The following is a 12,385-nucleotide window of genomic DNA, read 5'->3' on the forward strand; positions in this document are numbered from 1 at the left end:
AGTGCGTGCGTGTGTGTATGTGTGTGTGTGTTTTCAGGGCTTGTAACTCCGGGCAGAGGGACGGCAAGGTGGCCAGTGAGGCTGGGGCAGGGTGAGCAGTGGGGACCGGGGGAGGGTGATGTCGGTGAGGGACAGGGCATGGTGCGGGGAGCAGGAGGCAGATCGTGAGGGACACCGTGGGGACTCTGGCTTTGTCCGTGTGGTTTCGGGGTCCGAGTGTCAGTGACGGTTCTCATTCACGTCTCCTTTTTTCCCAGTCGGCGTCGTGTTTTTGAGCCCCATCCGCGTCCCCACGTACGTCTGCTCGGTGGCTGGTAACCGTCCCACAGCGCTCCAGAAATTCCTCCCAGTCAGTCCTCCAGCTCCCTGCCCCGCCACGTGATGCCGCAGTGGGTCTCCTCATGCGTGTTCCACTGCGGACTCCTGTGACCATTCCTGCGGGCGATGCCCCCGGGCGTGCGTGGGCCTGTGGGTGGCAGGGCAGGCACTCCGTTTGACGTAAGCTGTGCCAGATTGCCCTCGGGGCCGGCCGCGCACGTCCCCTCCCCTGGCCCCACGTCTCTGCCAACGTGTTTTTCAATTCTTTTTTTTTTTGGCCCATCTAACGAGCATCCAGTGACATCCGTTGTTGTAGTTCGCACGTCTCCGATCACCGACGAGTCCGGGCGCCTCTCTGGGTGCTCGCTGCTTTTGGAGGCGTCTTCTGCTGTAAATTGCCTGCTCTTCACCTTGGCCACTTTTTTCTGCTGGGGACCTCGTGTTCTGCTTTTCGATGTGCAGGAAATTCCTCGAGGTCCTGGATGTTCTCCCTAGTTGTTTTCAGAAGGTTAGAGTGAAGGTGGCCTTTGAGGCCATCCAGTCTCATCACCCCATTTCACAGCTGGGGAAACTGAGCCCCAAGCAATGAGGTGACTTCTTACGGCCACGCACAGCAGAAGGGCTGGAAGTCAGCACTTTTCCACCGCACCGTGGGGAGTGGGGGTCACTTAAGCGAGGCGGGGACGACGGGGTGGTGGGCGGGAGCTGTCGGCTGCGGCTGCTCCCCCAGCATCTGTGTGGCTTTGCGGTCAGTGGGGCCACTGACCCTGGCCTGCGGCTGGGACCAGCTCTGGCCCCAGGAGGCTCCAGTCGCTGGTCTGGGGGTGTCAAGCGTGTGGCGTGGGTCTGGCTCCCCCCACACAGCACCGGGCGGAGGGCAGAGGTGTGCGGGGCGGGCGCTCGGCTCACCCGACGCTGCCGCTGTGGGGTGCGTGTCCTGGCACTCAGCTGCCGCACCAGCTTTTCGGGGCTCCATCCCGTGCCCCCCTGCTGAGCCCACCCAGGTGCCCTTGGGCTGGACGAGCGGGAAAGGACCAGCCTGAGAACTGGCCACCAGACCTTTTATTTATTTCGCCGATAGGCTTCAGTGGGTCCGACAGCTCCGCGCGCGTGGGGAGGTGGGTGTGAGGGAAGGCGGGGGCCGGGCAGGGCCTGCAGCCCGCGAGGGGCGTTTGGCTGGGGCAGGGCCTGCGCCTGGCCTCTGGCAGCTAGATCAGCTGCGGGAAGCCGTCGTGGACCGAGTCGGCCCTGCTCTTGAAGATCTGCCTGCTGACCCCCACCGGCTGCCCGTTCTCGTCTTCGTCCTCTGTCTCGCTCGACTTGCGGCGGCTGTTCTGGTAGATCACGGCGCACATGCCCGTGAGCCAGGCGGCCACGGTGCCCGCCGAGAAGATGCAGAAGCCGATGAGCAGCAGGAACAGGTAGTCCTGGCGGTCCAGGTGCGTGATGCACATGTAGCGCAGCGGATTGCCCACCTGCGCGATGGGCCACCCGGCCAGCTCCACGGGCGCCACGCACGTGGCGTTCAGAGCGTCTGCAGGGAGAACACAGCAGGCACAGCGCTGAACGGCGGGTTCCAGGGGCCCGGGGCCCAGGGACCCGGCGAGGCTGTCTCACCCCGCGATCGGCTGTGGTCCGCGGGCCAGCACGGCCGTCACCTGGGCCTCGTTGGAAATGCAGCGTCCTAGGCCCCACCCCACACCTCCTGGGTCAGGGTCTGCGTCTTCACAAGACCCCGGGTGATCTGTGGGCACACCGAGGTTTGAGAAGCTTCGCCCCCCACACTGCTGCTTGCCCCAAGAGCTGCATTCAGGTCACCTCCTGAAAATGGTCTTTGCTTCTTAGCGACCTCAAGGGACGAGAGGCCACAACAGGAGCGGGAATTTGGGAACTTAAGCAAGATTGCCACGCAGCGACGACACTGCACAGCCCTCCACCCATGTTCTCGTCCCTCCCCCTCCCTGGGACCCCCCGGCCCCCTCTACCTAGTCCCCTTCACCTGTGCCTGAGCCACCCAGGGGCCAGTAAGGCCACCCAGGGGCATTACATGCCACTTGGCTCAAGTCTTGGGAGGGACCAGCATCCTTGGCAATGCTGACGCCCCCACCCCGAACCAGGAGGAGCGGGGCCCTCGGGAGAGAGAGCCACTCAGGGAAGCGGTCCCCATTCTCAGTGGTGATGTGGGTGTCACTGGCTGGTCACGTGATCTACACAGTCCTTTAGAGCGGCTGACTCAGCTGTCTGCCTACTTCACTGAGCACCTCCCCACATCAAGCCCGTGGACTTCAGGCTACGACAAGAGAAAGCGGTCTCTGAGGCCAGACAGCCCAGGGTTCAAATCCAGACCGTCACATGCTAATCTTGTAAATACTGGCAGGATCCCCGATTCTGCCTCCAAATCCCATTTCCTCCTCTTCCAAGCGTAGAGAATGACATCTACTATCAGAGGGTGAGCTGGGGAGGCAAGCGTGAGCCTGGAGCCCGGGTAGAGGTACCCAGCAGGCATCAGGCGAAGGAGCTCACGCTCGGGGTCGAGACCAGGGCTTGAGATAACTACGATCAAGGCCCGGACATCAGCTACTGTCTCCCAGGTTCTGACGACATGCTACGTGACAGACCAACGCTGTCTCGGGGAGACACACGCAGGAGCGAGGCACGCACGGGACCTGGTGCAGGGGGAGCCCTCCCTGAGACTTCAGGGCGGAACTCACACCGAAGGTGCTGATCTCCCTGGTGCCCGAGGGAGTCAGGGAAGTCAGGTGTGGATCGGGGCCCGAAGCAGGAGCAGAGAGAGAGGGTGCCGGCGTGAGCTGACGGGGGAGGATGTGGTGGCTCGGGTGGCTGAAGGGGGCTCACCGGGCCACGTGCTGAGCCCTGTCCAAGCTGGACACTGCTCCCTGCCCTTGGCTTCTTGGCCAGTGTGCCTGCGGTGGCAGACACCCTTCGTTACTCCAGGAAGGTGGCCTCCTGTGTGACGCTGGGGATAGCTCTGGGGGTGGGGCCTGTAGACAGGAGGGGAAGCTGGTACAGGGGCTGTCACACCAGTGGGGTGACGGAGGGGAGGGGCTGTCACGTGGGGTGACAGGAGCCGGTCCTCTGTGCGGAGGGTGGACAGCAGCCTTCGGGCCGGCCCTGCCCCATGAGTTCTCTCGGGGGAGGGAGGGGACGGTCCTGGGGCCTCCGTGCGTGTTGCTGTCACGGGGCAGGAGCCCGGTGCCACCTCACCTCAGTGGGCCTGGCCCAGGGCCTCTGGGAGAGGTACCCAGTGAGGGGCAGGGCGGACCCTGGCCGCTCCTGACTCTAGCCAGAGAGGGCTCGGGAGCTGCCGGGACATGGGACACGAAACACGACAGGGAGCCTCCAGAGGGGGAGGCGCCCGGGGAAGGGGAACGTGGGATTCTGCGGGTCTGGGGGCGTCGGCGGGGGGAGGGGCGTCTCAGTCTATTTTTAGAAAGATTCGGCTGTCAAGTCGGGGCTGAGGTGGCAGGAAGAGACGGCGCATCAGACGCCGCGTCCCCGCTTCGCAGCATCACCTTGAAAGGAGCAATTAGGCGGCGACTTCTGTGCACCGCCAGGCAGCTCCTAAGCGAAGGGAGTGGGTGGCCTGTGGGGAGGGGGCCGGGGGTGTTCTCCCCTCTCCCCATCCCTGCCGCGGGGAGCTCTCCTCCCAGCAGGCCTCCTGTCTCCCCCTCTCCTGACCCTCTCCGACCCCTGGCCCCGGCCGCTTCGCACGCTCCTGCCGGCCTCCCCCGGGACGCGTCTTCGGGCCACGCTCTGGCTCACGGTCCTCCCTCGACGCCCCCCCTGGGCCTCAGAACCACCTGCAGGCCACCTGGCTGGCCTCCAGAGCCCCCAGCACCTGCCCCTTCTGCCTTCCCCAGTCCAATTAGACGACCTACTATCCCTGATGACATCTGACGGTCGTCTAGCCAGCTGTGGGACACACTGCTCCTTCTGCATCGAATGCCTCTTCCCGTTTGCGCGTGATCAAGTCCCTTCTGACCTTTAAGGTCGAGTGGATGTGCGTCGACTCCAGGGGCCCTTCCAACCTCCCTGTCCCCACAGCTCGGGGACGTGTGAGTGTCCCCGCCCAGGGCCTCATCTGCAACATTCCTCACCCCCCGCCCACGGTACTGGGCCTGCCGCGCTCGGCCTCGTGTGGTGGTGGCTCTCCAGGAAAGGGGTGCGTCTCTTCTCCCCTACGAGATAGACTTCCGGCTCTCGAAGGTGTAATCCCTGTCGTCATCGTCCCTGTTGAGAAGAGCTATCGGTCGCTAGAAGAATTGCTTAATTTTTATCTAGTTGGGGATGTTCCAATAGGATTTTCATTATTGAATTCTAGTTTAACTCTGCTGCAGCCAGAGACATACCTTCTATGACTTCGACTTTTTGAAATTTATTGAGAATTTGCCTCACGGCCGAGCAGAAAGCCCACGTTCGTTAACTTGGCAGGTGCACTGCGTTCCGTCCGCGCTGAGGGCACGGCGCCGTAGCTGTCAGGCCGCAGTGTCACAGGGACGTTCTATATCTTTGTCGACTTCTTATCTCCTTCGACTTTTATCGACTACTGACTTTTTAAAAACTGCCGCCTCTTCATTGCTGCTGGTCTTGCCGTTGTCCGTCGGTCACCGGCGGGAGGCACGCCGGTCCCCAGCGGAGACTGCACGTCTGTCTACTCCTCCCTGCAGCCCTGCCAGGCTTCGCCGCACATATTTTGAGGCCATTATTAGATGTGTAGGACGTTACGACCGCCATCTCCCCCCGGAGAGTCAGCCTTTCCTCATCGCCCCCAGCGATGCTGCTCTGGGTTAGGATTCGTGTCGCGTGTCTTCTCTCATCCTTTCACCTTCGATCTTCCTGGGTCCGATGTTGAAGGCGCATTTCTGTGAGCCGCATGCAGTGGGTTATGTTGGGGTTTTGTTTCTCATTCAGTCCAGCGAACCTGGCACTTGAAGCAGTCCGTGGCCGTCTCACGTTCGACTGACATTCTAGAGGAACCACGTGTTTTCTGTTCGTGACCGTTACTTCACGTCCCGTTCGCTTTCCTTTGCTGCCTCCTGTCATTCCGTTTCATCTTCCTAAGCTCCTTAATTCTTCATTCTTTCCCTCGTCTGGTATGATGACTAGAGATCGTAGGCCCATCTACTGGTTCTGGGCTGCCTGGGATGTGTTAGGCACCATATAAGGTGCTATTCGAAATTGGTGTCTACTCTTGACCACCCCCCTGGGTAGTTTCCATGACGCCCATGCTGCAGAAGGAATGAATTGTTTAAAAGTCGTTCCCTCTAGCTTGCCCGATCGCTTTGCCCCTGACAGAGAGACAGCGGGCCACTGCGCGTGCCACGCACTGCACAAGTCCAGGCGCCTCCTTCACGTCATGGGTGGGCGACTCGGCGCCATGTGGCCCCTCGCTCAGCCCCGCTCTCTGGGCCTAGGGCATTCGCCCCAGTTAAAGTGTCTGGGTACGGTTACAGGTGTCATTAATGTTTAAACACTTCCTGCAGATAGTTCCTAAGGAAACGTAAACGGCCCCCTTATTTATTTCCACATGTAGCTGGAATCAGATGCCGGGGGTGGGGGCGCCCGTCAGTGTGGGAGCCTGGGCGGAAGCCCCCCTTTCAGACACCAGCCTCCGCTCGGCAGTTTAACGGGGAACTGCCCCTTTTCCTGGTCGGTCGAAGGGACTACAGTTCTGGGGTCTGCTGCAGGTGCCCGGGGCTTGGCTCCCAGAGGAGCAGGCGGCTCTGAGCCCCTGCACCAGCGTGCTTGCCCGGGAACCGGCTGGGCCACCTCCACGTTACGGCCATTTGTTCCTGTTTCGTGTCCCCAGCACCCAGGGCAGTGTGCCACGCACGCTAGAGCTGCAGGCCCGATTGTGGAATGAATGAATGAAACGTGATTGGTTAGGAATACCCCCCGACACAGGCTCGGCTAGGCGGAGGGGTCCTGGGGAGATGCAGGACCACGGGGCACTGCGGTACACTGAACGCACGCCAGCCCCTGCTCACCTGGGGAGGCTCAGGGGGCCAAGGGCCGTGCAGTCCTGGAGGAGGCGGGAGCAGGTGGTCTCTGGGACCACATGGATGGGCAGGCCTCGCACTGGGAAGGGCACTGCCTGTCCTGTCAGGCTGCAGAGCCTGATGGCGCCACGGGCAGGTGGCTGTGAGGCCGCTGCCCTAGCTCTTGGCGGGAGGGAGCCGCAGGACAGGGTGCTGGCGAGGGGGGAGGCGTGCTGGCAGAGCAGTGGACAGCCCCCTCGTTTGGTGGCCTTCGCTGCAGTCCCCTGCCGGGGGCGGTTAGCACCGTCAGTGGAGGAGCATGAGGACCTGAGTCCGTCCCGGGAATCACACAGCTGTCACACAGTCACAGACGCCTTTGTACTCGGTGGGTTGAATTGGGGCCGTGACCCTCTGGCGGCAGCCTTGGATCCAGGACAAAATGGCCTCAGGAGGGAACTAGGGTGTTCTCTGCTCCAAATGCTCTCAGAATGACTTGGACCCGGAGCAGCACATGACCAAACCCATATGCTCCCTACAGATGTCCCCGAGTGGCTTCGTCCGCCGGCCTCGGCAGCCGTCCTGCCAAGGACTGTAATTTAAGAGGCGACGCAGAGGGACCCTCTGTCCTGAAGCTGCCCCGTTCCACCCCGCACGCAGCCTGTCACTTTCTGAATTCCCCCCGTTTCTGTTTGTTCCCTGTCACATTGCAAATGCCCCTTGAGGAAAACATTTCACAACATGATTTAGCCACCAGCGTCTCAGTGCAGATCAGGTTATTCGCGGCAGGAGCAGCCGCGGCGGGTCCAGAACACAGCCGTGGTCACGGGGTTCTCGAAGCGTGGCCTGAGGAGCGTCCGCAGAGACAGCTCCCGGGATCGCGGTCTCAGACGCGGGGCCTCGGGTTCCGGCGCTCCTCGGAGTTCGAGAATCCCCGGCTGAGCAGGGCGGGCCCGGGAGGGCTGCGCGGGGCGCAGAGGCCCTTGGGGGGCGGGGAGGGGCGTGCAGGCAGCCAGGCCCTTCCGTCCAGGGTCCAAGCTGCGTGAGTCCCTGAGAGGCACTGCAGCCTGTCCCGGGAAGAGCTCGCTCACTTCTCCCACCTTCGAGAAAATTCCAGTTCCGGCCGAGTCAGGCCTCCTGCCCGCTGACCTTGGCCGCGAGGAACAGAACCTGCGGGTCTGTGTTCTCGCTGTCTCGATCGGGGCTCACGGGCGCCCCCGGCCGCCGGACCTCACGGCACCTCCGTTCCTGCTGTGAGTTTCCCGTCTGCAGAGCGGGGACGTGAACTCTGAGAGCCGGGGCGTCTTCAGGGCATCCACTCTCTCACCGCAGGGTTTCTTCGGACGAAGACCTTACGGCACCAAGTCTCTTGCCCATGGGGAAAGTTGTAACGTTTCTATTCAGTGTAGTGTCATCACGGGATCAGGCGGACCAGTCACCCCCCACAGCCGCTCCGTGGGGCGAACTTAGCTAAATGGGCCAGAGGAAGGACACGCCGTCGCCGCGGTGCCTTTCGTTTGCTGCCTCCCCGTTTCCTTCCCGGACCTCGACTTCCTTCGAGGTGCCGCAGGGCCGCAGGGCCGGCCTCCGCTGATGGGCTCCCCGGGAATCGACTCGGGCCCGTGACAGGAGCGCTGAGGGGGGCTCAGGGCATTCGTGTGCTTCTGGCCAGGAGTTCATGTGCTTCTGCGGGTTCCTCTTTGAGATCGGGGCGGTTTTGGGAACCCAGAGGGGTGAATCTCAAAGATATCGAGGCAGAGGTGTCTGTCGCCCAGTCCTCTTCAGACCCCACAGATCACACAAAGTGGGTGACTTCCTTCTCCGCAGGCCACATCTGCCCCACAGTGGGACTGACCTCCTTGTCCTCGTCCCCAGAACTCCCCCACCTGTCCACGCCCATTCCTGGAAGTGGGGTCTATCTTCACCTAGGCTTCTGCTCAGGCCCCGCGTCTCACGGCCCAGGCGGAGACCAAGCCTTGACTGGGGCTCCCGGCCAAGTCTGCCAGGCTTTGTCCGAACCCCTGGGTCTATAACTTGTCTAATGCCCACTCCCTCCAAGATTCCCTCTGTCCCGTTTTCTCGGGGACTCGGGCGCTGGGACCTGCTGCCACCTCCCAGCATCCTAGCCGTATGCCCACGTGCAGCTCTACAGTCACGTCCTCCACTGCCGCGTGTGCTGAGCCTTCCTGGGGCCACCTGCCTGACGTCTGCCACACTCTCGGCATGCTCTGTCCTTCCACATCTGCCGACCGTTCGCCCGCGGAATGCTCACGGCGTGCCGGGCTTAACGTGAGTGGCAGCTCATCAGTGTCCTCACGTCGCCCTACAACAGCTGTGGATAGGCTGGTTCTGTTCTTATACCTGCCTGAAGGATGTGGGGTGAGGTGTCGGGGTGCCCCGGGGGCTTTGGCGGAAGGGTGGGGACAGTGGATAGCGGCAGCAACTGGCTTGGGAATCTACGGGGTGAGTCCAGGACCTGCCCGTGAGGCTGAACTCCTGCCGGACGCAGTGGCACTGGCGGCCGGACTAAGGAGCTGTCCAGCCTTCTCCTCCCCCTGCCCTCTCCTCTCTCGCTGTCCGGGCGGCCCCCGCGTCCCTCCTCGCCCCTCTGACCTCCCCTTCCACACATCGTCCTGCCCGCAAGTGACTGAATTTCCTTCGAGATCCTGGGGACCTTTGGCCACTGAATGAAGCAGGTTTAGAAAGTTTCCCAGTGAAACACGATGTCCCGTGTTGCTCTTCCTTCGTAGTTACAGTAACGTGTCACATCCACACGTATCATTTTATGTTGACACAACTGTATGGTCGGTGATATTATCGTCCCCATTTTGTGGATCAGGACACTGAGGCTCCGAGAAGCTGTGACCTTGCCAGGGGCAGCCAAGGGGCGCGTGCTGAGTCTGGGCCTGGAGCTCGGCCCCCTTGCACTCAGCCCAGGGCCGGGTCCTGCCGGGCAAGGATGCTCCCCGTCCGCTCTGCCGATTCCCCCGAGCCCGGCCCACCTCTGGACGTTACCTTTCCCGGAGCCGAGGGCCCCGCCCCCCCCCCCTCAAGTCAAGGCCCGCACTGGCCCCACGCTCACCTGGGTGGTTCAGATGGGCCACTATGAGGTAGATGGTGAAGTCCAGGAAGGAGCAGTTACACCTCCATGGGTTTCCGCTCAGGTACAGGGTGTGCAGCGTCAGGAGGCCCTGGAAGGCAGCGTGGTCCAAGGTCCGCAGGCCGGTGTTCCTCAGGTCCAGGTACCGCAGAGAGCTGGTGTTGGCAAAGGTGTACCTGTTCAGAGAGGACAGGCGCGGGTTGTTGGAGATGTTTAGGTGCACCAGGTGGCCGAGCATGGAGAAGCCGTACGGGGAGATCGAGGTGAGGTTGTTGGAGCTGAGATCGAGGTAGATGAGCTTGAAGACGCCGACGAAGGTGTAATCCATCACCTCGCCAATCAGATTACTCCGGCAGTCCAGGTAAACGAGGTCGCTGAGGAGCCCCAGGTCCATCGCTGGCAAAAACGTGATGTCGTTGTCATCCAGGTAGAGTCTGCGGGTGTTGAGGGGAATGTCGGGGGGGTACTCGGTCAGCTGCATCCCCGTGCAGGTCACTTCCTGGACTAGACACTGACACTTGCTCGGGCACTTCGAGCCCGAAACCAGTCCCATTCCCAAGGAGAAGAGTAACCAGCCCGGCCCGGGGCCCGACGCGAGGGACATAGCAGGAAGCCACGGCGCACGGCCCTCCTGCCACCGTCTCGCGGGAGGGCTGGCCGGCCGCACTGTCCCTCTGACCCGGAGGCGGCCGCGGGGCGGGCGCTGGAAGAGCTGCTGCTCCCTGGCTCTGCGCGAAGCACTTTCCGTCACGGGAGAGGAGAGCGGAAGCTGAAACACGAGGCGGGCGTCCCCCTGGGTGGCCCTGCCGGCCGCTCGCTCCCAGCCCGCCGCTGGAAGCCGGCCCGCTTGGCAGCTCCGAAAGGTCTCACCCTTGCCCTGCGCTTGCAAGTGAAGGAGAGCCAGGGGCGAGCACATGATGATGACGTTGCCGGTTGACACCTTTGTGATGTCAGCAGCCTCAGGAACTGCTGGGCTGAGGGGAGGGGGTCCCGCCTACCCGTCTGTGCCGTGTGGGGTGCAGGCATCTGTGTGTCTCGGTGGGCTGGCCGTCCCTGGGTGTGTGTGTAAGGCAGGTGTGTAAGGTGTGTGTGTGTGTGTGTGAGCGTGTGTGGGGGAGTAGCTCCCCACTGCAGATTAGCTTGACTGGACCCTTCCACGGGCCGCCTCTTCTGACGTAAGGTGACTTGTTTAAGGCCATTCCTCAGAGGGGTCTTCTTCCTGGGAATTGAGTTTGGCTGGCTGCCATGTTTTCGGTGTCACACAAGACTGGGGGGGCACCTCTGGAATGAGCTGGTGGGGGTTCCTCTGGTAAGGCGCGAATCTAGGGTCATTCCTGCTTTGCACACAGCCCCGTCTGCCTTGGGAAAACGTACGTGGGCTGATATTTTTAAAAACCATTCAAACAACTGCGAGCTATTCCCCTTAAAACAAAACCCAAATGTATACAAAAACCTCAGCGATGATATGGACTATTTCTTGCCGTTTTCTTCTCCTAGGACTTTGTAAATGGTGAGTGCGTCTCTGGTGCCTCCGGGGCGAGTTTGTGTTCACAAACTCCCTCACAGGTGACGGGGGGGTCCCCTTGAGTTAGGGTGCGTCATCTACTCCCGGAGGAAGGCTCGTGGGGGCGAAGTGAAGACGAAGCATCTCAGGAATTAGAATTTATATTTTGCGGAAAACAAGATTTCGGTCTCTAAAACGTTTGTATCTAACCTGGTGGTGGATCTCGGTGAAGTGAGGAGAACCAGCTGGGCTCAGCTCGGTGCCTGGCTGGGCGGGGAAGGACGACACACGAATGTCCCTGGTGCTTTGTCCCCTAGCTTCTCTGCCAAGAGAGAGATTAATACACGCCGCTGGTGGGGCTCGCTAGCTGTCGCTCGGTTATGTGGACTTATTCAGCATTCCTCGGGCCGCGAATTAAGATGATGACTTACCAAATTGAAAGTGACCTTATTAGAGTAGGAAATTCAAGCACTTAAAATAATGACGCCACGATCATTGTGCTCACTGGGGCAGGGCTTTATTGATAGGGGAGTCACCCTTTCCCTATAATTAAAAAAATAAAAGTTCCTTGCTAGGTCTCGCGTGATCGATTGCCCGTGAGAGGAAGTTGGCACAGGGCGTCAGGGGAGCAGGTGGTGTCCACCTGAGCTCTTCCCGGGAGGGCGCGGGAGGGCGCGGGAGGGCAGACATGGGCCAGGCGCCCGCTGCCGGCGTCCTTAGCTGGTTGGCAGGTCGAGAGGCAGGTCGCTCATCTGCCACGGGCTTAAATGCCTCTGCTCCCTTCCTTGCTGGACGGCTCACTCCAAACGCCTCTCCAGTCCCCAGACTGCAGGGGCGAATGGCCGGGCCAGTGCCCGTGTGACGGTCCTGGTCCACACGCCCACTCGCGGTCACCCGCCGTTTCCCCGGCTACGGCTGCCACGCTCTGCTCTGCGCCGGCGCGGGTCGCGTCGGGTTCGTTGAGGTAGAGCTCTTTGCTGTTGCCCCGGTAACAGGATGATTAAACCGAGCTCCAGCCCGGAGAGTGTTTGTGCCTGGCGAGGCCTCTTCATCCCCACCCCCACGCCTCACCCAGGCCCTGCACCTCGCGCCTAGACCCATGCCCTCTGTCCTCCTGGCCTTGGTGCCGCCTGCCCACCCTGTCCGCTGGGGCTGCTCCCAGCTCTGCGGCACACGGTCCCGGGCTCAGAGCTCCCGTGGTGGCCCCCCCATCCCTGCCGGCCACAGTGCTGCCCGTGCTCCGGCAGAGGCCGTGGCCGCGGGGCGCCGATGGAGCCGCCGAGCGCAGGAGGCCGCAGAGGGCCTGGCCGGGGCCTGGCGTTCAGGGGGCCGCACCGGGCGGCGATCTGGCACACAGTTTTGGAGTCAGACTGTCTGGCATCTCCTCTCTCCCTAGGACTGTGTGGCCCTGACAAGTGTCGGGACCTTTCTAAGCCTCCCTTCCTCACGTGCGTGTGTGTGCGTGTG

General features: G+C 61.9%; 2 protein-coding genes across 8 annotated transcripts in view; one reads left to right on the plus strand and one right to left on the minus strand.

The window, feature by feature from the left end:
• RXRG (retinoid X receptor gamma) overlaps positions 1–12,385 on the plus strand; it is a 121,671-nt gene that overhangs the window by 30,165 nt on the left and 79,121 nt on the right. The gene's annotated exons all lie outside the window — the stretch shown is intronic.
• Positions 1,520–10,410, minus strand: LRRC52 (leucine rich repeat containing 52). Its single transcript, XM_039881584.1, has 2 exons — positions 9,397–10,410; positions 1,520–1,852 (listed from the first exon to the last, which is right to left on the minus strand). Exons 1-2 carry the CDS (start codon positions 10,328–10,330, stop codon positions 1,527–1,529), a joined length of 1,260 nt encoding a protein of 419 aa, XP_039737518.1. The 5' UTR covers positions 10,331–10,410; the 3' UTR covers positions 1,520–1,526.

The sequence above is a fragment of the Pteropus medius genome, unplaced genomic scaffold (assembly GCF_902729225.1).
Source record: "Pteropus medius unplaced genomic scaffold, Ma_sr-lr_union100, whole genome shotgun sequence".
NCBI classification, from domain to species: Eukaryota; Metazoa; Chordata; class Mammalia; order Chiroptera; family Pteropodidae; genus Pteropus; species Pteropus medius.